Source organism: Anopheles marshallii, chromosome 2, assembly GCF_943734725.1.
Source record: "Anopheles marshallii chromosome 2, idAnoMarsDA_429_01, whole genome shotgun sequence".
Classification (NCBI taxonomy): domain Eukaryota; kingdom Metazoa; phylum Arthropoda; class Insecta; order Diptera; family Culicidae; genus Anopheles; species Anopheles marshallii.
The window spans coordinates 23,909,099-23,937,036 of NC_071326.1; the positions used below are offsets into that span (position 1 = coordinate 23,909,099).

General features: G+C 44.9%; 3 protein-coding genes across 3 annotated transcripts; all 3 read left to right on the top strand.

Moving 5' to 3' along the window:
* Positions 1 to 5,019: 5,019 nt before the first annotated feature.
* On the top strand, positions 5,020 to 6,803 carry LOC128708224 (uncharacterized). Its single transcript, XM_053803184.1, has 3 exons — positions 5,020 to 5,243; positions 5,957 to 6,180; positions 6,409 to 6,803. The coding sequence occupies exons 1-3, from the start codon at positions 5,020 to 5,022 to the stop codon at positions 6,801 to 6,803; spliced, it is 843 nt and encodes a 280-aa protein (XP_053659159.1).
* Positions 6,804 to 11,954: 5,151 nt separating this feature from the next.
* LOC128707230 (uncharacterized) lies at positions 11,955 to 16,403 on the top strand. The gene is made up of 3 exons (XM_053802180.1): positions 11,955 to 12,246; positions 16,004 to 16,156; positions 16,228 to 16,403. The coding sequence occupies exons 1-3, from the start codon at positions 11,955 to 11,957 to the stop codon at positions 16,401 to 16,403; spliced, it is 621 nt and encodes a 206-aa protein (XP_053658155.1).
* A 3,164-nt stretch (positions 16,404 to 19,567) lies between these two features.
* LOC128717177 (uncharacterized) lies at positions 19,568 to 20,409 on the top strand. Its single transcript, XM_053811417.1, has 2 exons — positions 19,568 to 20,063; positions 20,132 to 20,409. Exons 1-2 carry the CDS (start codon positions 19,568 to 19,570, stop codon positions 20,407 to 20,409), a joined length of 774 nt encoding a protein of 257 aa, XP_053667392.1.
* Positions 20,410 to 27,938: the final 7,529 nt, after the last annotated feature.

Genomic DNA, 27,938 nt, shown 5'->3' on the forward strand with positions numbered 1-27,938 from the left:
ACCCGGTGCGGTGGTCTGCGGCCGTGGCTCGGACCTATTGAACTTCCGGATGGTTCAAGACGAATTACCGCGTGCCGGTTGGCAGCGATTGAGCGATCCGCAATCAAGATTAAGCAATAAACGCAAATACATCGACGGGCGAACTCATTCGGCTCAGCATAGCGCACGAAATCCGGGATGTGTGGAGTCTTGAGGCACGAACGCCACACTTTCTAATTGTACCCGCAAAGTGTTAATTCAACAATTTTGCCCGGTCTGGCCGGTAGCCGGGCTGTGATTAGATGGTAGCCGCTGATAGCAATACTTACCCCCCGAACACTCACACATCATTTCTACCCTGCTGGTTCCACCCCCTACCTCTACCCCCACCCGCGTCAGTGTGCAGCAAAGGCAGCTCCCCGGAACGGGAGCACGGACGGACACAGGGGTTTCCAGGTCCGATTGGGCAGTTTTCTCACGTCGCTCGCTCTAGTTCCGGTCTTTCGCTCTCTTTTCGTTCACGAAGATCGGCGGAAAATGTGATCGTGTGTGTCGAACGGCGTACAGGCGTTCCGTCCCCACCGCCCGGATGCCGCATATGATATAGTTGCGAAAGACCTTTTTTTGTATTCCGCTTCGTTTCGAGTCCATTAGCAACTGTTAGGTAATGGGAGCGTACGCGTTACACGGCACCCCCAATGAAGACGATCGTTTTGTTCCGCTCGATGCTATGGCGGTCAGCGCAAGCAAATCGATCCGCCTTTTACTCGTTTTTCTGGTGATAAAGTAGCCGATCGGTAGGAGCGACTGTTTGTCCGCATTCGTTCCAAGCTGGCTTTGCCCGCGGCGGCGGGCAGATAACATTTAGAACAGAAAAGCCAGTGAAATCGATGGGCCGAGGGCAATGTTCGAACCCGAATGTGTTTTTTTTTTAAATCGCTCTCTCAACGTATTCGTTGCTCATCCGACTTTCAATGGAACATTTTACCCACCAAATCTGCATTTAACATAGCAGCCAATCGCTTTTCAATAACCGTAACAGTTTTCGTTTAAAAAAGCGCACCGCCGCAGCGGACGCGAGGCAAAATCGCTACCCCAAAACCGTGTGCCGTGCCGGCTGCTCATGAATGAAAGCGTCTTTGCGACGGCCGGAACCGACGGGCCGTTCGAACGAAGTCAAATAAATAAACAGTGACGCCGAACAACAGCGGCACTTGATGGGCAGCACTTTCTCTCATCTCCGGCTTGACTCATCTGCCTTCGGGGAGTTATGAAGATTTGGTATGATGGTAGATTAAACTGTGATTATTGGGAATTGCTTTTGGGGGGAAAAGGAGGAAAGAGTGTTGCTAAATTGGATAAACGATGAATAGGTTGGCGTTGGTACTGGATCGCGAGGGATGATTAAATTAAGCAGTTGAAAGGTAACGACATTGTTATAACTTTATTTTAATCACGTTTTGACGTGTGCAATTTGTTAAGCCGCCCCAATTGCTGTTTTTGCAACATTTTGCCTCAACACATCGTTTGTTAAGGTTTATATGTGTAAGAATACATACATAGTTTAATAAAAATGGCAAGATAAAAGCTTTTCATGATTAGAAACATATTTAATTGTTAAATAAAAAAACAAATAGTAGAACCAACTATAATCATACAAATGTCCTTACCATTAAATGTACGAATTAATCTAGTTTTGTGCTTAATAAATCTTGTAAGAAGAGTCATTTATATGAACCTTTAGCGAAGAGTCATTAATATCAGAAGTTGACTCTCATAAGCTTATTGAATCTTCGATATTCATCATTCATCAATCAATCAACCATCATTCAAAATCATCATTCAAGCTCGAAGATTAATAAATTTCGAGGATTTATGATTCTTGATGATTCATGAATCTTATCATCTTGAATATGAATCTTAAAGATACATGAATCTTTGAGGATTCATGAATCTTTAGCATAGAGATTCATATTTAGTTAGGCACATTAAAAAAAAAACTTATGCAACTATAAATTAAACCATGCCATAGTCACAACCCACAATGTCCTTGCTAGCTCCGAACCACTAAAGTAATCAAAGAAATGATGTTGATCAAAAGTACAATTTCCTTAATTCGTTTACCAAACCGACAGTAATTCTCCCGGATGACAAAACCGTCTGAGTGCGCGGAGAAAACGATAAGCACATGCAAACAGATACCTTATTTCCCGTGCGACCCAAATACGCGTTCGCGAATTCCACCGCCGGTCGTACACATTCCATCCAAACGCATCATCACAACACGCGGCCACACACTGCCCGGGCGCTTGTGTGTATCGATCGCGTCTCGATTCTATTGCTTTTTGGTTTGTGTGTCTCGTTTTGCGCATTACCAAGCGTCACAGCGTGTTCCGGCAAACGGTGCGTTTGAATTTGTCAAACAAAAAAGAAAAGGCCATCCGCGTGATGGGGCGTTGGCTGCAAGGGCAGCAAAGCTTTCTCCTGGATGGGTCGGCAGCAAGTGACGAACCCTTGCGGTGCTGCGGTGGATATTCCGGGTTCGTCGCCTGTTTTTCTCACCCAGCATTACAATACCGAAATGAGGCGTACCGGAGGCTGTACGGTTAGCAGCGTGGGATAGTTTTTTTTTTGCTCGGTGTTTCTATTTGACAACGTGGGGAAATGGCACAAACCGTGCGGGAGGAAATGAGTGTATACACCAAAAAATTTGAAAACCAAATGTAACAACATTCGGCTACAGGAATGATTGCATCTGAGCCATCTGTCTTGTGAGGTATTTCGATGGCTTTCCCAATGGGTTGCGAGTGTGACCGTGCTTTTGTTTTCCGTATTGCCGTAGTACCTCGTAGTACCTTCCCAACCTGCCTGTCATCCCGGTCGGCCGATGGCGACCGCTGTTCGCCTTTGTCTCTAGCCACTTACTCCGTCGAAATGCCCGCAGGTTAATTGAAGTTTTTCAGTTTCGGACGCACCACAATCGTTTTAGCAGGCGGCCATCCATCCCTTTTGGCAAAGATGGTTCGTGTAAATATTTTTCTTTGTCACACTTCATTTGAGCGGATGCGCACACATACACGCGCACACGCGGTCCGGAATAAGTACATTCGCATTGCAATGAATTAACGGACGAGAAAAAGTGAAAACAGTACGTGTCCTCAAAAAAAAAAACCAAGCGCTCCCAGCAATACCGAAGGAGCCGTTCCTTCTTTTTCGTCCTGCGGTATCGATAAATTTTGGTACGGCTAAAGCGGTCCTCTGCTCGTTCCCTTCGACCCGGGGGCCTCGGGCCGTGCACCAGTGGCGGGAATATTGCGTCATTTATTTCCACTGCGCGAATGAATCAGAGAAATGCGCTTGGTCCGCAACGCACTTGGGCGGGATTTTACCGCGGCCGGGCTGTAAAGGATATCGCCAGAAAAAGGAAACGGTACACGCCGCGAACGGGCAGGCGGGGCCGGATCTCACACTTGCCCGGTGTTCGGCTCAAGGGAAAGTGGTAGATTAGGTCACCGGGATGGTTGGGAAAGGTATGCCCAAATTGCAACACTTGCCCACCGCAATCTCCCGAGGCGATTATGATGACTCGAGATGTCGAACTGTGATTGTCTGTTTGTGTGTGTGTGTAAGTGTGCTTGCGTTGGGGAAGTTTGTGTCAAGGAGAAAGAAAGTGACGGAATTGTCACGTTTCTTGTTTTGCTTTCGGCCGGACGGAGCGGGCATCCGCCACACACCACCGTTCCGCAAGTATTTGGATACGTTGTCGATGTTCTCTCGACATTTAGAGCCTTATTGCTTTTTTAAATACATTTTCGTTGTTCAACATCTTGTTTTCCTAGCTTGCGGGCATCAGGTTCGAATGTCGGATCATTCCCTGCACTTTAAATTGAATATTGATGTTTATTTGTTGTTAACGTATTTGCGAATATTTTAGGAACTGGATGCTGGTTAAGTGTTTAATTTGTTTTGTGTAATGTATTACTCTTTGTTATATATTATTTATAGCGTTTTTCGGTAAATTACATTACGATATTCCTCCGAATACCATTACCCATGATCTTCATAAGCTTATAATTGCATTATTAAAACGTAATATAATACTGTAAAGATCAGTAGATAATGATGACAACGCCCGAGTGCCAATATCTACGGTACGGATTGTTTTACCATGGCATCCATCGCTCTCACATACGCGCCTCTCTTTCACGCGATCGTCTACTCGCGATCGACTACAGCCGTTTGTCCCGCACCTGATCTCCAAGTATGGTAGTATCTCATTGTAGGTTCACTCTCTCTATCACTCGTACTTTCTCCGTTTGTTCCACTTGTTATCGCTCTTTCTTTAGACCTCCCCCGACGGGTGCACCGGCCGCTGGCTTTTGTTGAGCATCATCCCCCAGTTGCCGTGAGCTTTAGCGCTTTTTTCCCCCCCGTGTGTGTGCGTGCTGTATACAGATTCACCACTCCGATCGTACGCGGTCTCTCGGGTATCTCTGCCAGGCACGATCACACGGATCGTCGATTCGCGGCCAGCCGCGGTGCCCGTGCGTGAGTACTCCCGTACCCATCTGTCGCTCTCTTTCCACCCGGGGCGTTCGCTCGCGGAAAGCATCCACCGATTCGGATGTAAAAATTATTTAACATAATATCTGGGTATTACAATTTATCATCATCTCGTTTGTTTGAAGAAGCAATCTGGGAGAGCCTGGACGGAGAGCCTTTCGCTGTACGTGTGCACGTTCTCTCGCGGCGTGCCGTTCCGGAGATTTTTCCGTCTTGTCGGTTGCTATAAAAAGGGGTTACAGCATTCGGATACCGGCACAATCCATTAACGATCGTTGAACGGCAGACGAGCTGGTGTTTTACCAAGCGAAGTGATCGCAGTGACATTTCGAACGACAGAACCCCGAACGACCGCAGCATCCCACGTGTGTGAGTGTGTGTGTTTGTGTGATAGTGAGCAAATCGAAATCAGAGCAGAACAGTTGTGGTTTGAAGCAATTCCGGTGCAAACAAGCAAACCAGTGGCAAGCTACTAGAATGAAAGTGTTTATCGCAATCGCTGCCCTTCTGGCCGTGAGCATGGCTGCTCCGGCACCCGCTACCGAGCAGACCGGAGCGTTCGGCATGATGGCCAAGTACTTCGGTTCCTGTCTGGAGAGCGACGACATGGGCACCTGCTTTGCCGTCAAGGGTATTACCGCACTGAACAGGGCGGCCCGTGCCGCCAACATCGAGCTGGCACCTGGTGTCACTTTCGCAAGGTGATTACATTTTCCTACGCCAAAACGCTTAGAGACCCCAACCTAGAGATTCGAGTGTTTGTATTGCATGGTGCAAGTGTGCTTTAAGCTAACGAAGCTAATGGACAAGTTCGGCTGTGTTCATATAAATCGAGTGAACTAATGAGCTAGACGAAGAATGCCCAAGTTACAACATTAGCAGAATATGTTCCATTTGTGGAGTTTACTTTGTCCAAAGTGTAAAAATGGTGGCTTCATACACTAGTTATTTGGTTAGAATTGAAGCATCTTAGTAACTAAAATAGGAGTACAATCAACTTCCAAAAAGCATGAGATAGTTACCTTCCTGCTCTTGAGCATCTCTTTATAAAAATAATGAATATTTATCTTGCGTCTGAGAGTCTTCTTAACGCACGCGTCTTAAGATATTAAAAAAAACTTCAGCTCTCTTTAAGAAATAGTTAAAAAAAACTTATTTCGATTGAGTAACGTTATTGTTTTGAGCGGATTAAATTTTGTTTGGAAATCATTATTAAATCATCTTGTTACACAATCTTGCAACCATTAAGTGGAAAAGAATTCCATGTATTTTTTTAAATAGACATTTTGCAGTTTAAGTGACCTCTTAGACAGAAATTGCTTAACCGATCAACGTTAACAAATAGGGAGATTTACCAAGTTTTGTCTAAAAGGATACACGCTAATGGACCAATTTATTCTAACTCTTTACGCAGAGACCCAGCGGTACCGGCTGAGCGTACCGGAAAGGCCATCTCGGAGAATGAGATCGTCAACACGCTGCCAACTGATTCGGAACAGAAGACGGACGCCCTATTTGACCTGGCGATTGACTCCGCTAAGCGTCTGTTCAGTGCCCGCTCGATCCAGTTCAAGCTGCCGGAGGAGACGACCGAGACGATCGCCCGCTCGCTGGAGGAAGGTAGACTGCTGAAGAAAGGTGCGTACCGTGTCCAACCGTGTCCCATACTAACCGAACGCCATTCCTTTTGTTTGCTTCCGTACACCCAAACGCTACATCCCTTACACCCCGTAAAACCCAATAAACTCCCCCACCGTCCTCGCTAACTCGATCGTGTGTTGGGCCGTGAATAACGACCACACGTCAAAACAAAACTTTACGGGGGGTTTAAAACAAATGTCGTCGTGCACCGGTTCTACTCCGCAGGCAAGAAGCTGAAGAAGGTGCTCGGCCCGCTGGTTCTCGCTCTCGGTGGCAAGCTGTTCGCCCTGCTGCCACTGTTCCTCGGTGCCGTCGCACTGCTCGCCGTGAAGGCTCTGCTCGTCTCGAAGGTGGCGTTCGTGATGGCTGCCGTACTGGCCGCCCAGAAGTTCCTCGGCGGCGGTGGTGGTTCTCCGCTGAATCTGCTCTCCAAGGTCGCTGGTGGTTCGTCCGGTGGCGTGGTCGGAGGTGGTGCGTCGGCCGGAGCTGGCGGATGGTCGTCGGGAGCTAGTGCCGGTGGCTGGTCCAACACTGGAGCCGCCTCCGCCCAGTACCCGTACGCTCGCAGCTACGATACCGCCCAGGAACTCGCCTACAGTGCACAGGCGCCGTCGCAGTAAGGTCCCCGCGTAGAACAAGATCGCTTCCCGGATCCAACCTAAGATCCGGTCGGGACGAACTTGCAAAATAGCCGTAGAACCGTGCCCGTGTGCGGTTCTGAAATCGATTTCTGTCCTCTTTTCTTCGTTGGTTCCCTTCGAACTCTTCTTCCTCGCCCTGTACACACTATCTAGTCTTCTGCGTATGTCTCTCTCTCTCGCGCGCGCTCTAACGCTGCCTTCAGGTGGCCGGACGGCAAAACTCTCCGGTATAGTCCATGCGCTAATCAGCACTCGTCTGCAGCGGTTCGTAACCGACGAAAGCGGAGCAAACAGGCGGATGCGCGCATCTTCATTATTTCCACTAGGCGGCAAGGACCCACCATTCCTCTGCCTCCATTTCCCCAAACCCCCCCACGTCCCCGGCAGCGCAGCGCATTTCACACTTGGCACTTCGGCACGAAATTGAGAGCGGACCCACGCAAAACCGCTCCGGACCCGGAACCTCCATGGTCCGGATGTCCGTTTATGTAAATACACCGACCAAACGCCGATCGAAGGTGAATTGTGTGTGCAATGGGGATGGGTGTGTGGATACATGGATGTTTTGGGTAGGGTGGGTGTAGTTTGTTTAGCTTTCTCTTCTTCGCTGGATCCTTCGGCGGATTCAGCTGTACGGGATATTTTCACTAGCACTAGCGCCATCTTCACCGCACCCTCTTCATCAGCTCGGCCCGTTTCGGGGTGGTTCGGAAACAACAGCCTCGACGGTATCGCAGCCTCATTCTTCAGCGCTTCTACATAACTCACACACGCACATGAAGAGGAAACAAAACAAAAACAACAACAACCGACGCTCACACATACTCATAGCAAACAACACAAACACAACAACTGCGCCATTTCGGACCGCACGCGAATCGTACCGCGATCGGTGCGGCTCCATTTGTCTTCTAACGTAATAATATTTTTTTTTGTAGTGTTTAGTAATTTATTATTACCGATACCGCGGGTGTGTGCGCGGGTGAAACGAGATCAGGTCAGTAAAAGGCGAAGAGAAATTGAACCGAATAAGAACGTCGAGGGATGTGTGCGCAATGGCGCACAAGTCCCCCGCCACGCTCGAAACCGATTTGGGTAGTTAATTTATTTTTATTTATGTAATTAAATTATTAAACAAAAGCAAAAGCAAAACCACAGCAAAGCGAATCCAAGCGAACACTCAGTAACCACTCATCCTACAATCACACCGCAGCAGTAATAGCAATAGAGCAAACGGGCAAACAAGTTAACCATTAACTGCTAGTAATATAGGAAGAAACTATAGGACCACTGTATGTGAGGTGGGTCACCCACTCAGAGGGCATGGCGTCACAATCCATGGCTAACGGGTAAATCGCAAAGTGAATCAGGTACAATAGGGAACAGACCGAAGTTTTTGTTCAGCTCCTGTTTAGCAGGTCCCATACCACACACACACACACACACCCAACAAGCAATCTTTCATAGGTAAACCGCAAAAGACTTTTGTCAGGCAAATAGCAGCAATAAAAATAAAAAACGACTTATTGAAAAGAACACCCGCATGCATTCGAGATAAAAAAAAAAACAACCATCCCCCTTTGAAAGAAAACCCCAAATATGAATGCTTTTGATGATTGAGAAACATGTCGTGACATTTGTGGTTCGTAATGGGACAACGTCAGCCCGAATGGCTGACTTAGCTAAGGAATTCTATCATCGCAAGCATTCTTTGAATATCCATACGAATTGGAACATAATTCCACCACCTTTTGACTGTGCAATTATCTTTCGTGCCCGTCGTTTGGGGTGCTTAAGATGACGCAGAGCTGAGGAAAGTGGCTGCTTCGGAGTGGGTCCCGGTGTACCACAAACGGTTGCCCACCACCGTGAATCGTGCATTCGTACGTACGGTTGACGGGTGACGGAAATGATTGACAGCTTTGTTGACTTAACTGTTTCTACGCCCGTCTGCCGTCAACTTTGGGCGATCTTCCCGTTAATTGATGGCAAAGGCAGTGGAGAGAGAGAAAGAGAGAGAGAGAGAGAGAGAAAGAGAGAGAGAGAGAGAGAGACGCAAAAGCAAAAGGGAAATGTCCCCATCCCGTGCTGGGAAGTTCCGAATTTCTTTTTTAGCACATCAGGTGAAATTGTCACAAATTGAAGCGATAGATAGCGTCACAAAATCCCCTGATTGGGGATATGGGGCGTTGAGCAACGCTGGAACTAATCGGCTCTCAAACAGGGAATGTGTAGCTCGTAAACGCGCAGCTCATAATCATTTTGGGAGCGGATGATCTGATCTGGTTCGATTGATTGCGGCTTTGGCGACATGTTTGTCTTTTTGGGGGCTTAGACCCGAAACGGGGATGAGTAAAGTAGGTTACTGTAAAGCGCTATCGGGCGGGATCGTTTGCGTCCAAATGATGCTGAGATGATACGGTGCGTTCGCTCGGGAAAGCAGTGACACTTCGCAGTGCGTATCTGCGTAGTTGGTGAAGCTAGTTACTATTCCCTCCTTCAACAATAACTTACTCTATAATGTTAGAGGTACATGGAGGCCGCCAGAAATGTGAGAAACAAATCAACTTTGTGCGGGTGGTGCATAGTTTGGCAGCGAAAGGGAAAGTCTTGCGAAGAAGCGACCTATTGTTGATGGTGGGAAGGGCTGAAGGTTGGTAACCGGAACTCGGTTTGGAACGCCAGTCCGGTAAGGAACGTTTCGTTCCGTTTCACTCTGCGAACTTGTCCGAATATGTGATGACCGTTGGAAGCGTGCCGCGATGGTTGACAATGTGACTGCGATTCCGTAAGCTTACGTACAGTACTCTTAGGTTGAGAGTAACTTTTAACAAATAACTAACGGGATGAAGGTGTTTTGGGGTTTGAAATTAATCGTATTACCTTCAGTTTAAGGTATTGTTATGATTATTAGGAAATTTTATTTTCGGCAGCTCAATATGCATTTCCTTAGAAAGCAGTGAATGACCATCGAGAAAGTGTTGAACATAAATGATTTCAAATTGTAAAATTTCCCAAAAATTCCAAGCACTCCAAATCTTTCTTCACACATTCCATTCCAGTTCCACTTGAACAGAATCAAGAAATGGCTAGCGTTTTGCCAGTGTTGACAATTCTGCATATCTTCTACCTACCAAATCGTTACAGGATTTTCGAGCTTCAGTGTTAACGTTGAGCCATTTTTAAATTCATTTCAAGCAGAACCAGAATATGTTGAGGATGTTGTGAATATTGTAGACTTACGGACTTTAGGGAAGAAGATATGGTGTCTTTCCACTTTTATCAAGCTTTTGCAAAGTGAAATCACACAGCTGTCTTAGCTCTTGTCAAACTCCTGCATTTCCAATTATATTGAGGGTAATAATATTAAAAATAAGAAAACATTTCTGCAAATTCAAGGATCTTAAAGCTTTGAAGGTTTTGAGATTTCATACAATGAGATTCAATACAGTGGTGGATCGAACCCCTTGGAGCTCGAAAGCTTGGATCGAAAGCTTTGAAGGTTGGGTTTTGAGATTTCATACAATGAGATTCAATGCAGTGGTGGATCGAACCCCTTGAAGGCTCTTAGCGAAATGGCAGATGAAGAACCTTAAGGCTTGCAGCTCGAGGTCCTGCGCGGCCGCTTAGTTATTGGCTGTGGTCCCACAGGACAGGATAGGTACAAAATTCTATCCCTTTCCCATCCCCGTACGAGTTGCTGATTATCCAGCCATAGAATTCGTTCAATGACAGGCTTAGACCTCATGAGGTTGTAGTGCCACTAAACAAGCGGAAGGCATTCAAAATTGAAACGCAATTCGGAAATAGTGTATTAAACTAATTATGTTGAAAAACAAACAGAAACACGGAAAGGTAAAGACTGCAAATGCAACCAGAGAGCAAATTATGGCAGTATTAACTGCCGGAACATATGAAGGCATTGAGCCCATTTTCCAAGTAATTTGCAGCCAATAATGCAACAAACTGGAATACATCTTGTTTTCCATCGAGCATCACTTTGCGGCATAAAAAATGCCTTTATTCCACCTATTTACCTATTTGCCGGACTCTATCAATGATTCCAGCCCTCGGCTACATTGAAGCTGGAAAATAACAAATAAAAAAAGGATTTTAATAAATTTGCCCTCAACGGGGCCGCCGGCAATTATCTTAATCAGTTCGCTCGTTCGATTCGGCGTACCAGCCGAATGTATAACTTAAAACTAGATTTCTCCACCGCGGCACTTATTAAAGTCCATCAGTTCGTGGTTTTGCATCGAAATGGAACCAGCTCCAAATTATGAAGCCAGAAAGGTTATTATTGCAGCCGGCAGTAGGCAGTGTCGGTGAAATGGGTACTTCTTGTGGCACGGCGAGGCAAACAACAGGGTTACAATTAGATCGATCGAAACCGTCAATGAAGATGGTTCGTCCAACATTTTTTTTTTTGGTGGGGCACTGTTGACCGGCCAATAGTTCGGGCACGGATCAGCGGAAACGAAAACGAAATGCGGACTGCTTAGCAAATGTGTGTAAAAAGGCAGGCTAGCTCTCGCTAACTAGCGTACACCCGTCGGAAGCGAAAACGATGCCACATTCCAACCGTACCAAAAGTAACACCCGATGAATTCTCGTCACGTTCTGGCACACATTCGCGCATGGCCGTCGGTTATGATTTGCTACCGTTAGCACGGTAGCCCGCAGCTGGCCAGCGCACTTACCTACATGACCAAAAGCGCCCACTAGATAGCAGGTGGATGGCGATGGGCGAACTGCCGGCGATCGGTCAGGATCACGCACGCTGCATACGAAATGGGGCATAGGGCTCGCCAAACCGCATGGAGGAAGTTTTCGGTTTTCGCTCCATAAACACCGTCACGTTGGGTGACAACGTCCAGGCCCAGCTGGCCGGCAAGGGGGAGGAAATTTGTTTGGATCGTACCGGGAAACCCCTTCCGTTCGGGAAAATAGAGTGTGTCTGTGTGTGGGGCGGTCGGCATATTGATTGAATTCGCATAAATAGCATTGTAATAGCAAATTAACGCATCAGTTGTTCGCCTTAGCTTATCCGGCCACCAGCAATAGTGCAAGTGTCGTCCTGCAGTACCGTGCGTCTAGTGCAGTTTTCTGTATCCGTCCCGTTTCAAGATGGTCGCCAAGCGTTGTTTTCTGGTTGCCGCCCTGGCAGTGGCTGCATTCGGTGCGGTGGCGTACGCCGACACCACCAAGGAAGAGTCGGCCGTGATCAATCTGATCAACGAGATCGACAACGAGCCACGGTTCCCGCTGTTCGGTGGGCTCGCGGTGGAGCGTTCGAACGACTACGAGGTCCGTGCCTACGGTGCCCGCACGAGTGAGGATCTTGCCGACCGGGCGGTCCGCTACCTTGCCTCGCACACGCTTAAGTTCAGCGTGCCCTCGGAGGAGAACACCGTCGAAGGTGAGCGAAGGGTGCGCGTGTGGTGAACGATGACGAATAATTCTATAGTGTACGGCACAGCAAGTGTTCGAGAACGTCCGCAAGGGTAGTGTAAAGTGATCAAGCAATAGATCTGTTTGGGAGCGGTGAAATTAAAAGGCCCTTTTCAAGAGTGAAAATCAGAACCTAACTTATTTTAAAAAAATTCAATTCCTAATTCACATTAGCAAAAAATAATTTTGGCTTAGTTTGTGCAAGAATCGTTATTCATGTACTTGTTACAGATCAACACCAGATTTAATGTGCATTTTACATATTTAATATTGCTAAATATGTTGACGTCTTTTTGGAATAATCATTTGTCATAAATTATCCACAAAAAGATTAACGTCGAAGACGCGTGCTCAAGATGTGTTGTTATCCGCCCAAGAGCGGTTTAAATATTCCAAAACATCTTGCTCCACCAGCTACAAAGCAAAGTAATAGTTTTCTCCGCTCGCGTGCGACGGTACATGTAATTAAAAGTAGCAACATAAAACAACATAAACAGCGACAGATAGCGAGATTTCATAACCTTGGGATAGTTCCAACCATCAACGGGTGATTAGGCCACATGCGGCTGTTTCATCATACCCGGCAAAGGAAAGCCATCGCGCTCAGCGTGGTTTCTAGCTATGCATGAAGGTCCATTTTTGCAATTCCTCGCAGATAGGGATCACAGCGAAAGGCGAACCCGTGCAGAGGCGAACTCACCGATTAGCGTCATCTGTTACCTGGACCGGGCCGTTTCCGTAGTTTCGGAATGGGGTGGGATGTTTTTCCACCGCCAAGGCCATGTGCATCGCTGATTCAATCGTATGTCGGTTTTGGGGTTGGATTCCATCTGTTTTTTTTCATCTCCATCTCTGGAGCGGCATGTTAGCGGTGGTCCGAAAAAACTGGCGGTGCTCGGTCCAGTTAGAAGGCCGGATGCAACCGGGTGTACCCACAGTGACGGAGTTGATGGACAAAAACGTGGACAAACTTTCTCGACAAAAAATCAAAAAAACACTCACTTTCGTTGGAATCTTGCAAGGTGTAGCGACTTGGTTGAGGTTGAGTTTCTTCAGTGCCAGCAACCATTAAAGGTGGAACAGACATTACGCTTCTAAGCACATTCAAGCGTAACCAGACGGGTTCAAGGTTGCCAAAAGGTTACGGGCGTTTGGAGTAACCCTTGGCAGGGCGTAACCGGTGATGTAGCGCTTCCATTGTGGACGGTGGTATAGAATAAAAACTTTCACCAGCATCCACAATGGTGGATGAAAGAAGATGGAGCCTCAAGGTGAGACCGATTAGAATGGGTCATCGACATGGGAACAGGTTCTTTGAGAAAACAGGAGGGAAGCAAAATCGGCTACTGAACCAGTTCTCTAGAGGGCATATCGCGGTCGAAAGAGAAAGTTACACCGTATCAAATTTTAGTTGCTGGAAAAAATGCGTTCTGAGCGTGGTTACAAAGGGATACAACCCAAAACGAATTTAACCAAGAATTTCTAGCATCTACCGCTATTTGTTCAGCAGCAGACAAGCATAAAGCTGAAGAATGAAGTGTGTACATAAAAACACATATATTGTATATGTAACGAAATTTATATAATTCTTGCTTTATTCAAGAAGCCCAATCATAGTACGGTTGCGCATAATATCGATGGCCAATGGAAGACGCGTTGCCAGCTCGTTCCCGGCGTAGATTAATGAACAGCGCGTACCGGTAATTGCATTGTGCGTGGTGGTTTTATTTTATTTCGGTCGTTCGGTGTAAGTGTCCTGCGCATTAAGTGGTGCATATTTTCAGGACACTTGCGGCAACCCGACGAAATACCTGTCCCGGTTGGTGCGCCAAAGCCAAAACTTTCACTTTGTGATCCGGCCGGATCCGGCTTTCGAAAATTCTCCAAAATATTTAGCCCACCACCGGGCCGACCGGGCACAATGGGAGGATAACAATAGCAGCAGCAACAGCAGCAGGAGCTACAAATTAAATATTAAAGAAGAAACGAAAGGAGAGAACGAACGAGTGGTTCGACTGAGAGGGTTGTAATAACCAACCAACCAACAAGAAAAAAAAAAGGTTCAACAAGAAAAAAAGGGAAAGTCGCTCCAAAGACATACTTCTTTCGGTGTTATGTTTAAATATGCCACACCCTTTAGCGTGCACCCTTGCGCGCTCCTCGACATTCCACGACGACGAGCCTGGGTGGCAGGAAACGATCAAGAACACTCGATGCGGCGCGTGAGCATCGCGTTGATCATCCCCTCTCCGGGAAAATGGAGAGCAGTGAGCGATGGACGCTCAGCATGCGGGAGACAAAAACACGCATGTGGCTCCTTTTGGGGCGTTCGGTGCGATCGGCATGGTTCGATGAACTCGGATCGGTACGTTCGCATTCACCGAGAACGAGCCAGCCACCGGTGTTCGGTTCTGCTTCGGCCGAACGTTTTCTGGGTCATTGGCACAGGCTCTTTGCCGGTGCGGCTGGTGCGATGATCGAAGCGCGAGCAACAAGTGCGTCGTGTGTGCGCCGGCACACAGCCTTAAGAACGTTTGGCGCGTTCACTGGCGGATGGGACACCAAACTTTCCCCCAAAATCAATAGACACGATTGTAGCGGGCCCGTTTATGTACGGGGGCGACCGTAAGGCCTTGGGGCGACATTGATACGCCCTCCAGGTGGAGGTGTTCGGTGGGATCATAATTGCCAGACAATGGGAGAAAGTATGGCCGAAGGTGGGTTTAATGCCGTGTTTGCTCACGGCCTGTTGCGAAGGGTGCTCTCACGGAGTTTAAATTATTTTCCTCCATAAAATTAGCCCCAACCGCTAAGATGTTTCGCGACTGTTGTGGTGTTTTTTTTTATGTGTGTGTTCGAATTATTTGCTCTTCGTGGATGCTGGAGGGTGTCAAAGCGGAATGAACTTAACATTTATTTGCCACGATGGAAGGTTACCTATGTAAGAGCAGGTTGGATAAGAACGAACCGACTACCGGTGTGAAAGAAGTAGCTTATTTGCAAGGGAAATATGGCTAAATTGAAGAAATGAAAAACATAACAAGAAATGTCTATGAAAGTATAATTTGGAGTGAATAATATTCAACTCCCATGGCTTCGATTTCATAGTATTTTCCTTTGCCATCCAGCCTAGTACACCAAAGGTCGTAGTCGCTCATCTATTAGCAAGACTCTCCAGTGCCATGCAAATATTGAGTCGTAGGTTAACTACTTTTATGAGGTAGCTTTAACAATAATGGTTTTCGATCACAAATAATAATGATTACAGTAAAATTGTCTGACTAATTGTAGCTATTTGTAAATATTTTAATCTTTCACCACTAGAACTGCTAAGCGTTTAAAATGGCATTTTAAATGACTTTTTGTACAATTTGTTTTTTGAATTTGTACTACTGTACAGATATGTCAAATTCATACATTGTTACACTTAAACCGTAGAACTGTTTAACCACAAAGAATATTCTAATGAAAATGAAGTGTACTACTCAAAATGGCTACTAGTAGTGTTAGTGTCAAGCAATATTGACATTTAATTTTTAAAATTTTAACGTCAATGCTGTTCAAACACCCTTTTGTAGTATGCAATATTGCGTAGCATTTGTTGCTCTAGCCTGTCATTCAAAGCTTTCCATAGTCGCGAAAAGCCCCGAAGCTTTCAAGTTAACTCACGTATACGATCATCAGCTTTGCGTATAACAGTGTGGAACTTTCTCTTGATCTTGTAGAAGCTCGCAGCAGCCGCCTGAAGAAGATGCTTTTGCCGCTGCTGCTGGCAATGAAGCTGAAGATGGCTGTTGTGCTGCCAATCCTGTTGGCCATCGTGAAATTCATCTCGCTCAAGGGACTGATCGCCGGTTTGCTAGCCCTGAAGTTCTCCAGTAAGTATTACTAGCCGACTGTGCAATCGTTTCCGGGCTGAACATTTGGTATTCTTTGCCTCCCCACATAGTCTTCACCGTCCTGAAGGATCTGTTCCAGAAGAAGCAGGAACGTGTGACCACCGCTTACATCACCAGCGCTCAGCCCGTGAATGCCGAGATCGTCCACCAGGACTGGAACCGCAACGGACAGGCCGCTGCCCACGACCTAGCCTACGGTGCGTACCCGTACGCGACCCTCCAATAGGTCCCGTGTCCTGTTTTCCACCATCACTACCACCCAACAACCAAAACGCTCACCGATAAAATGACGCCGATGAGCCTTTATTTATTTGCTTAATTTTAATAATTTATTGATCGACCACCCTTCCTTTGATCACGCCATTTCTTGATGCGCCACCGGTATACGCCGGTGTTCGCTGTTCAACGTATGTGGATGTGTAAATAAAAGGCGAACAGGCAAATGAAAGCCATGTGAGTGTATTTTTTTGTTTGTTGGTGTGTACTTTTGTGCGACCGAAATAAAGGACAGCCGTAGCGAGGTAGAAGGAAATTAGGCAGCTACACTACTGGGGATCAGCTGGTGTAGACAGATAATTCATATCCCCAAAAAATCTGCCGAAACGGTATTCTGTCGTCGGCAGTTAGTTGTAACGGAAATGGGGTTAGGCTTATGGAGCAGTGAGCAGAGAGCAACAAAAAAAAAGCATATTGTTTACCAGCTAGCTGCATAAAATGACCCATTTAGAAACGGCACTGTACGCAGTACGATCGATCACCGGGCAGATCGGTACGCGGCGATTGGGGTTAGCATGTTTTGTTCGTTGGCCATCGGTAATGAGTGAGGCGCTGTACTGATGATGTGTTAATCTATCTGTCAAAGATTTGGAAAAGATTAACGCTGGATTGGCTTCCAACATACTTTATTTTTATACCTCTATGAGGTAACATGTCGTGAATATTACTTGATCTTCCAAGCATATTATTGACGACATAACTTCAATGTTTAACAAACACACCTTGCAATGAAAGAATATGTGGTGATATTTGGTACTTGCTGCTGGACGAATGCTATGATGAATTTGTTTACAATTCCCTACTCCTCTGGCTAAAGAGGAACAGGCACTATTTCTGCCCACAGGAGATTAAGGATTTGAAACATACGTTGCTTGTATTGCAGGCTTATACACCGAAGATCGTGGGTCAAACCTCAACAAGATCAACTAGGTGGTAGAAACTCGTATTCTGAATATTTGGAAATGTGATAATAATACGTCAAGTAAGTAAGATATGGTAAAGATGATTAGTAGATGGATCAAAACCAAGGTAAAGACATGTAGGTGGACAGATAATCTCATATCACCAACGCTAGTTATCTTATGGAGGTATATTACATTTTTTCTTAGATTAGTGACGCACTTCTTACTTACCTTTTTTGTTGTTGAACTGTAGTTAACCTGCGTAGGGCTGTTGTTTTTTGGGCATCTGTGAGATGCAATGCCCATAATCGACTAGTTAGAATTGTGTGTACTTTATCATTTTCTCCTTCTTCTAAACACGTTGTGCAAATACGGTCACTTGTGCTGTCACCAATCCGTTTCCAGGAAACTCGGCCCAGGGTTACTCTGCATTAGTACAGGCAGTTCCCGATTTACGATATTGTAAGTCAGAACCTAATCCCGGTTCCTAAGGGATCCGAAGGAAAGAGTTAATTCAAGAAAGATACGCGTATGTCGAATCCTGGTGCAATATCGTGTATAAATCATAGTTACAGAGTGTACTTCTTTCCCTGCTCTTTAGTTATTCAGCATATTACAAGAAAAAGTTTTGTACAACTTTTTGAAAGATTTTTTTTTTTATTATGAAAAAAGTTTTTTTTATGATGAAGGAAGTCATATTCAACCAATTTTAGACCCTTTTCTTAGATGTTTTGCTATAAATTAACTAAGCTATCAAATGATCATGAATCGCGTATTTTGGAACCGCAGTATAAGAGGAACCCTGTGTTTCGGGGACTGCCTGTATATATTAGTCGTTTGTTTTGATCCTTATTTGTGGTGCTGTATGTCCTGATTGCTTATACAAATGAATGAGAAAATGAGAAAACCTATACAATGGTAAAAATTATATCGTTTCATGTGTTACTATGTTTTTAATTTAACTTACTAACTATTGGTACTAAATTTACTTACTATTGGTTTAATTTGAAATGTGTTTGATTTTGTAATTTTGTTGAAATGAATGTTTTATAACAGAATTAATCATTAAGCTGTAAAGTATACTGCAAAGTGATACTAAATCTTTTAATACTATCCGGAAAATATACAAGTCCAAAGGCATAATACTCCAATTCTAAAAAGTTTGCGAGTCAGCCTACAACTGCTTATCCTAAACACTGCCATTTAAAAGATATTAATCATTTCGGTGCTTTCCCGAGCACCGAGTACAAATGGTTCCCATTGGTACCAGTGTAGTTGGCGTGAAAGTTTCCCGATCAAATCGGAAGAATATTTGTCTAATAATCGTGTAATGACAAAACACGTGCGACCAGCGACGAACTTGCAACTGTTTGTTCCACATCCGCACGGGGAATGCCCGCGATCGAAAGGGAAAATCTTTACGGTACGCTTCACTAACCCAATGAGGCCGATCCGTTGCTTTGGCCGGTGGCCAAAGTGGATTTGCTCGAATTTGTGTCGCAATGGTGTCCCCGCAGCTACTTGCAGTTGGAGCGCGTCAAGCAGCACCGTTTCTGTGGAGAGTTGCGTTTTTGTTTTGTTTTTCGTGTCCTAACCCCACGGCAACCGGGACGATTTTAACGGGCGTGGAGGTACCGTGCGGTGCTTTCCACTCCATACTGACAAATCTAATTGAACCGCGAAAATCTCGATCATTACCTCTTTATTACCATCCACACAGAAAGTTTCCACTCCGCTCGCTTCCCGCCACTGTGGGCGCTGTCTGAACGATCTCCGTCGGTTCTTCATCGGTGGCAAGGCCAAGATCAGGCTAGCACACTGAGCGGGGAGGATGGCGATGGTACGTTCCAGGTGTCTCCGAGTGGTTCGCGATCGCACAGCAAACCTAATCATGCGTTAAACAAACCTCAGCGAAAATGCGATCACGGGCCTTTGGGAGGGATGGAAGGGATCTAGGGCCAACGTGGTGCGTTTTGTTCGCTTTTCTATCCCCTTGCCCCGGCACAAGACATCATTTTTCATCTCTGCGGTTCTCCCTTGGGAGGGAAATTCGGGAGAGACACCGGGATGATCGATGGCAAGTGCGCGATCATATAAAAGTACGCGCTGCCGTTGGTTATTTCGTCAGTGATCAAGTGTTCGACTTCCGAAACAGGTGTCAATTGTGTGGAACGTAGTAGTGCCTCCAGCAGCGTATTCTAGCCCGGTCGAGATGCGTTCCTTCGAAGTTTTCCTCAGCTCGACGGTCGTGGTGGTTCTGGCAAGTTGGTTGTATACGACGCAAGCAGCTATTGCAGGCAATGGCGGTGGTTCGGTGTTTTCGTCGTCTAAGAAAATGTGCGATCAGCGGTACAGCGTAAACTGCCTAAAGCTGGAGCTAGTGTCCTTTCTGGAGCGTGTCACCAACCAGAAGGAATACAACCTAATGGCGGGCGTCAGTGTGGTACGCGACCCTGGTGCGAACATTACCCGCACGGCGGACATTATTGCCGAGGTGACGCGCATCTTCCCAACCAACCCGGAACGCCGTTTGGACGAGTTCCTGCTGACCAAGCTGAACGATTATCTGCAGACGCACTCGCTGCGACTGAAGTTCGTCGATGGCGATGCGTTCCAGAAGGCACGTGAGGTGTTTGCTGGACGGAAGGGAAAGCTGGGCAAAAAGGGAGGACTTGAGACACTCATCGCCGGTGCCATGATGATGAAGGGTACGTATCACATTCTGAATGGGTAAAAAACCGTGAACGGGAATAAAACGTGGTATCTTCTCGTGCAGGAACACTGGCGGCGGTTGGACTGGGAGCGTTGGCATTGATCGCAGGCAAGGCACTGATGACGGGTCTGTTGGCGCTGATGTTGGCGGCAATCGTTGGCTTGAAGTCGCTGGCTAGCGGAGGCGGTGGTGGTCATAAGTCGACAACTTATGAAATCGTAGCCAAACCGATGTATTCTCATTCGCACACGGAGCATGATGAGGTGGGTCACGGTCACACAGGATATGGCGGCTATGGTCGATCGTACGATCTTGCCTACTCGGCACAAAAGCCAAACTGAGCTTTTCTGGCGAGGATGTTTGCTACTAATGCGCACTGGTAGGCGTATGTAATTTCTGAGGATAGCTTTACTATGACCAACTTGTTTTCCTACAGGCTGTTTCGGGATCTTTTCTAGAAGTTATTTATTTTAAATGCTAGGGAACTGTCATTTCTCTTCTGCCAAAACTTATTCCATAATTATTTATTTATTGTAGTGTATTGTAACGAAACTGTTCGGACTTTAAGCCAGAACATTTTTCTCGAGAGTAATGTTTACCGCATCCGTGAATAATATGTGAAGATAAATGTTCAATTGTTGACAAATGCATGAGTTGTGATTTCGTCTATTCTGTAAGTCCGGCGTTGTGGTTGTGATGATTGGCCTCAAGGATTATTTGACGGTGACGGTACTGGTCTTTACTAGCTTCAACAGGATCATTACCAAATCATATGCGAGTCGTAATGAAGTAAAGTAATGCAAGAAATGATGACAGCTTAAGACCCCTTGAGGGTTACAAAAAAAAGGTCCAAATTCAGCTGATAAGCTAATAAAATATTTGCTCTTCCTTTGACAACTGACCATACGCTTAAAATTGACAACTGACTTCTATGCAACAACCTGATTCATGCATGCTTCTGTTGCATCATGTTTAATGATACCAATGTTGGTCTCTTCATAAATTGTTAAATTTCTGTTTATTTTATAAGCTCAGCACATATTATTCAAACATGTTGTGCAAACAATAGATCCATTATTTATATCGTTACACCTGGCTGGGTAAGCCGTTTCTTTACCACGGTATGTCACCGCAGGGTAAATCAAAACAATATGTTGCTTTTTGAAGAGTGACGAATCAAACAAATATGCAACGAAAACAAAGAAATTGTTTTGCTTAGAATGAGTGTTGGCGTTAATGGTATTAATTCCTAACTGGAGTAATCAACATGATTTCAATAATGCACATTCGTTTAGATGCATGAGAGTGCATAAAATTGCGCCAACAGCATATAGCAGAATGATGCACTTTCACTGTGGCGATCAGGCAAGATTGATACGCACACCTGTTTCTTGTGTGTAGAGTAAGTGACCTGAAGAAAGGAGATCACCTACAAACGACGTCCACATCCGATGGAGGCACAACTTTTATTTTATTCTTAGGCTCACTGGGTGATCGTACGAACTGCGAAGCATGGTGATTGGAGGACTCATTTGCATGTAACTTAAATGAATGAAAAAAGTAATACGGCCTGGCCGTCTTAGTGAATAAAAAAAAAATATTTAAATCCTGAATCTATGAGGTAATTATAATAAAATTAAAACAGAAAATTTAGTAACTAAAATTATTAGTTACAATTTAAGTATTATTAATATTACTAATATTATTGATATCATGTTAGTTAGTGTATAAAACAAAATATAATATTGCTTATTAATTTCAAATTTGAAAAGTATATCACATGAATAAGATTTTTAGACTCGAATCTTGTACTAAGACTATTAATTTAAAAAAATATTAGCAGTTGGGGTTTCAGTGTCGTTTCGTGAAAAATTAACTGAAACGCTACACTTTAATATACTACGAAAAAAAAATTAAATATGAAGAAGGCATTTGTTGTTGTTAGTTCTGCACGTACCGATTTTGCATTTATTTGACATATTCTGGACGAACTCTCATGACGTAATGTTAAATTTCAAAATTTCCAAATTGAAATTTTGTTGCGATTTTCTTAGCGTTTTGGCAATAAAAACTAAAACACTTTAAATAAACACACGGCAAGACATTGTTCTAAGAACAAAACATTGGTATGTGGAAGCAACGCCGGATTCTCGTACAAGAATTGATATCAAATCCCATCTGGAGCGTGGAAAAATTAAGCTTAGTAATCCAATTGTGCTCAGTATGGCCAACTAAGACTTTCTGTGGAGGGGAAATAAATGCCGGATATTCTCACAATCAGCATTGATTTCTATTTAAATTTTGAAATATATAAAGCATTACTTATTTTCGTAAATAAGGTTCAAATTAGAATTATTTAATTTTGGAAAAAAACTATTTGAGGTTCACCCAATTAAAGTGGTATTGTGTTAACAAAGTAGTATATTTTCGAAAAAATAATTTAACTTTTAATAGTGCTCGTTATCGTTTCACGTTCTCCGTGCGTGTCCAGTCTCCCTTATTCTGCTCATCTCACCACAACATTGCGATAAAACATTGCTCACCAACTCACGGTGAAAACGGGGATGAGTAAATGTTCCAGCCCCATCCCGCTCATCTCCGGCGTAGATCGGCACGATAAACCCACCGAACGGTACGGCCATGACGCAGCCACCGAAACATTGGCCGCGAAGCCGCGTGAGCGATCGCGAGTGAGTAAGAAAGTTGATAAAACACTCGCCGTGCACCGGGAACCGGCTCAGTTGGATCGAAACAGCGCGCCACTGAGGACGCGTACGATTGTTGTGCAAGCGAAGCCACAGTTTTGGCACCTCTGGTAGGCATCGTGAGAATCGTCTGGCGGTACGCTTTAGCAAACGCGAGACCTACACGCAAACCCCTTTTTCCATGTGTACGTGAGCAGTACGAAGGCAAACTTTCACTGCTTTCCCATTCCGGTGTGGCTTCGCAACCGGGTTTCGTCGGTCGGATCGCGCAGCACAGCGAGTGAAACAGTGAGCAGGAGAGCAAACAACGGAGCGGCGGGTTTCTCGAATGCTGCGCTAGTAGCCGTGGCTGGTTGCGCGAGTGCGGATAAAAGAGAGTGTGTGTTTACACGGTGATTAATTAGTGAGCTCTAAGTGGATAAAGGTACACTAAGGCATGTGGATGGGGACAATGTTTATCTGGACGGGTGTATAAAGTGGGATGCAGCGTACGCACCATTGCCGAAATCCTTTCGACCGACAGCTTTTTGGCTGTGGATGGATTTTTGGTGATCGTCTTTTCCGTATTGATAAACATAACTGACACGGATCACGTGTGCGTGTCGTTGCACAGGTGGGTCAGGGTGAGAGCGAGAGACTGCTCCAAAATGTGAGACGATAAAGATGGCGGCAAGCAGTTGGACGACTTTCGGAGGCGAAATTCGGTGACAGAAACGTACGGAAGTGTCCCGAGATAAGGGTGCAGGGAAGCTGTTTGGTTTGCTAATAATTCGCCGTTCTGCTTTCCACGTTGCATGACATTTGAGAACACGAGTGTCCCATTTTTAGCAACAGAAGCAGGACAAAATCATGAGTGGGGGGAGCTTTTATGGCACCAGAAATCATCCGAGAGAACGGAAAGAGAACCGTCTTAACAAAGACATATAAAAAAACAATGTATTTATCACCGAAAGAGATTCATCAGCTTGCCGGACCGGGATACGAAAAGGAAGAAATCGTCGTTACGTGGATGGCATACCGGAACGAGCCTGGGAGTGCGGTTTGGGAGTAGGCATGGTGGAATATTTTTCTGTTGACCGATTTCGGAAACCGCCACGCTGACCGAATGTTTTTGTTTGGCCGTGCTTGGTATGGGGTCCGCCCGAGTGGTTAAATTAATTCACCCCCAGAAAGGTTGGGGTTGATAAGCGAATGCTAACGGAATTCGTTCGGCAGGGATGAACAAACGGTACTGGCGGTGCGTGTGCGAGCGATGAACCTACCGCGTATTGGGACAACTTTTCAAACCCGTCCAAACCCGAGCAGAGCATACACCCTGCAGCTCCCAGGTGGGAAGAGGATTGTTCGGACAATATGACGATGTCAGCAGATGAGGCATATTTTATGCAAGATTTTAGATAGCAATGAGGAATTTAGTAGAAAAAGCACTACACTTTCTCTTCAAAGTTTTGCCGAGGGATTAAGTGGCTCCAGAAACACTGTGACGATATGTCACTATGAAACATTTGTAATGTTTAGTAAGTAAAAGTTGTTTGGGTTTTGGGAAGACATTTTTGATTGCAGAGTTTTAGGGTTGAAATGATGAATTTTTAACCCATTCTGGACTGAGATTAAGTTGAACTGGAATGGGTAAATGAAGAATTCAATTAACTGTTTATAACTTTAATCAACTGTTATCGACTGTTATAGACTGTTATCAAAATTTTCAGGGTGTCCAAAATGTTTCGAATATAATCAATGCCATCTTGCAAAGATTCCAGGCTTAAGAAAGATTCTTGATCGAAATGTTTAAGTTCAACTTGAACAGAACTCAGTAATTGTTCTATTCTTTTTTAATTATTCTGTAATATAGAATAATTTTATTTTAATTTTATTGAACTAGAATAAATCATGTTTCTTCCGAGCTTATGAAACATTTGCAAGCAGAAATTGAATCTACCCAAATCTTACTTATTTCATACAATGGCATCGAACATTGAACAAGACAAGTTTTTGCAATGATAATGATAAAGAATTTCAAGATAATAAGCTTTCTGATTTCGACTGCTCATGACCCATCAAACCGTTGAACTGGTTTTGATAGAGTAATTTAAATGAGAGGTTTGCCTTCGTTACATTCTCCGAGTGTATTTTCAACTATGCCTACAGCTAAAGAACGTTCAATCAGATCAAACATAAGTAATTGGAACATTTAGATCGATTTTTTACCAATTGCTTGAGCAATTTTATCAATTCCCAGCGATTCGATCGAGTCGACGCTAACCCACTTACCTAAATTGACACCGAGAAGCCAATTCGGGGTGCGTAAAACTCGAAAAGACATACTCCACTGACCCTGTTCAGAAGCGATAGATTAAAGCAACCTGGACGATAAGGAAAAAAAGCAGGAGCAAACTGAAAAGCGTTCAAATTATGAGTAATTGATGCACTTTTTCTGTTCTTCCACCAGTTAACCGCACACAATGAGGCAAAAACGAATTCGCGCCCAATTTTTCGAAGTCGTAGCTACCGTTTGGTGTTCTGTGAGGATGGTTGTGCTGTTCTGCTTCTTGCTATGTTTTTTTCTCTTGTTTTGATCGATCACCATTAATTGATGTTTTGATGCTTTACGCTTACGGGCAGGTGATTGTACTTCCGGACGCGCACAGGAAGCATCCGGTAGAAGGAGGCCGAAGAATGTTGCGATCAGCTTGACCCACCTAACAGCCGCTAATAGATTATCATCGAGTCGAACGATTTTTTTTTTTCGTTCACCTGTCCTGCACATGGCTGGGCGTTCGAAAAGCTGCTCTGAATTTTTAGCGGTAAATCACCGCTGATCTATCGTTTTTTTGAGGGGTTGCACGAGATCGTGGGCAAGAATTTTTCTATTGGGCAGTATCGTTAATATGCATTAGTCCATCATCGATAGGTGTGTGAGCGGTTTTTTTTTCTTCCACTCCAAGTTTAGGAGTAGTCTCCGATAGGTTTAAAATGGGGAGGGAGTGTTGATTTTTTTTTTTTTTGTGAGCTGGGGTTTTCCGACGAGCAAGCCAGCTTTACGAAGCTTATCCAGCACCAGAACGGGATCCGGCGGTTTGGTGTATCGTGCAAAGTCATGATATGTTAAAAGTAATTGCATTTTAATTCTACCAGCATTCCAGAGCAACGAAGAACGCACGGAAGAAGGAAATCGCTTCGTTTGAACTTCGTTAGGCAGAGAAAAAAATTAAATGTCTATAAATGTCTGTACGAAACACATTCTAGCTTAATGAATGGTTCATTCCACAATGGAAGTAAATTTATGTAATAATTTCAAGTTGTTCATGATACAATTTATGAAAACAGAAAAAAGGTGCTAAGTGTTCCATACCATATATGGCCTGTTAAGATGTTCTCGAACACTGGCTTTACATGTCTTACCTTCACTTACACAGCCAAACAAAACTGAGGCGCGAAAAGTAACAGCAGCCCATAATACAATACAACCGAAAAAAAATGTTTATATGCTTAAAAGCTTTCTCTGGAAACCGTTCTGTAATTATCAGTACGCCTAATGTTGGAAGAATTGAATATTATAATGTGCAAATGATTTTTTTTCTGTTACTGTTGCCAAAATTAGCGGCTGAAAGAAAAGCCGCTAGTATTGAGCGGTATCGTCTGAATGCCATAGTGAAAAATACCGTAAAGCACCCGTCATGTAAAAGATCAAAGGAGAAAGCGTCGTACTGGCTGGATTGAAGCATATCGGGATTGTATTTTTTTGTTCCTTGGTTATCATCGAATCGATAAGACGCGATGTATGCTCGGAACGACGGCAGGATGAAAATAGAAATGGTGGTAAAGTGAAGGCAAAGAAATCATAGTTTGCGTCTTGTAAGTACTCGTGGAGGAGTACCATTACACGGAGTGAAAAGTAACGCGCCCACAGCCAAACACTAAACGATCAAATGATCGCTGTCCAGCAGCGACCGGGGCGAGGTGCTAAACAGTGCGTGATATGGGAAAATTTTACTAGCAATGGAAAGAGATGCACAACAACATAAAACATGCACCGAGAGCGTGCGATCGAAAGCATCGTGTGGAAAAGCTCATCGGAAAAGTTACTTCACCGTCTCAGCAGTGTGATCGCTCAGCGTTTTATGCTCCCTCCCACCAGTGGCAGATTTTGAATATTTACTAACTCCCATGCACACCCGAATGCCACACACTGGACCACTGGCATTAGGGCACTATTAGTGTGGGTGTGTGTGTGCTTTTTCTAAATCATTTTTAAAAGCATGCTATCAGACAAGCAACAATTGCACGCACCAGCGTCCGAAGCCACTCGGCTATTAATTGCCACCCTTTTTCCCAAGAGGAAGAGCTGGACAAGCTTTCTCGTTCACGGCCACCAGCGGTCATTACCACGGTTGTGGCCGCGTTCGGGACCGCATGATGTAAGTTGCAGCGGAAATGCAGCCGAAGTGTGGTGTGTTTGTTAGTAGGGAAGTAGGTGAATATTAATGATACGCGGTACGATCGTCGTGAGATTTCCCTGCCACTGGGTTCTGATTAATTGATTAATCAATTAATGCAAGCGAACCGGGCGCGCTGCTGGGATGCGTGCGAGGCAAAACGAGGCGTGCCATTTTTCGTACGCTTATTAACGCTTTCTTACCGGTCGCCCTGTCGTCCGATCGCTCTAATAGTTTCGATCGATCGCGTGTTTTGCCGGTAGCGTGAATTTGGAAATTGGCCGACGGCGGCGAAAATTACTGCCCAATTCGATTATCGATTGATTAAACATGTCTCGAAGCGAATTGGTATCGTCCGGCTGTAAACAAGGGAAAATCATCTCTTTACCATCTCTACCGTCTCTCACTCAACGAGGTACCTTCCCCAAAAAAAACCGGTATGTTTGATGATGCTTCCATGCATTTGATGGCAGAAGACTCTTCATAACGTCTGATAGGAATCTTTCCTGCCGGCACCTACTTACCGTAGCTGTATTTACCAACTGCTAAAGTTTCTCTGGTCGTTGAATGGCCGACGCAGTGGGTCCATTGAAGATGTGGTCTAACCGTGTCCCGAACCGGTGCCGCATCGGTTTCACTTTTCCAAGTGGAAATAAATAGAAAAGGAAGTGCACACACACACACACCCTGACCGCTTTCGCAACGCGACGAAAATTAGCGATGCACCAG

Coding starts and splice junctions, on each gene's coding strand:
- LOC128708224 (XM_053803184.1), top strand. CDS start 5,020: ATGAAAGTGTTTATCGCAATCGCTGCCCTTCTGGCCGTGAGCATGGCT. Junction 5,244..5,956: donor CCTGGTGTCACTTTCGCAAG/GTGATTACATTT, acceptor CTCTTTACGCAG/AGACCCAGCGGTACCGGCTG. Junction 6,181..6,408: donor AGGTAGACTGCTGAAGAAAG/GTGCGTACCGTG, acceptor TCTACTCCGCAG/GCAAGAAGCTGAAGAAGGTG.
- LOC128707230 (XM_053802180.1), top strand. CDS start 11,955: ATGGTCGCCAAGCGTTGTTTTCTGGTTGCCGCCCTGGCAGTGGCTGCA. Junction 12,247..16,003: donor GGAGGAGAACACCGTCGAAG/GTGAGCGAAGGG, acceptor TTGATCTTGTAG/AAGCTCGCAGCAGCCGCCTG. Junction 16,157..16,227: donor GCTAGCCCTGAAGTTCTCCA/GTAAGTATTACT, acceptor CTCCCCACATAG/TCTTCACCGTCCTGAAGGAT.
- LOC128717177 (XM_053811417.1), top strand. CDS start 19,568: ATGCGTTCCTTCGAAGTTTTCCTCAGCTCGACGGTCGTGGTGGTTCTG. Junction 20,064..20,131: donor CGGTGCCATGATGATGAAGG/GTACGTATCACA, acceptor CTTCTCGTGCAG/GAACACTGGCGGCGGTTGGA.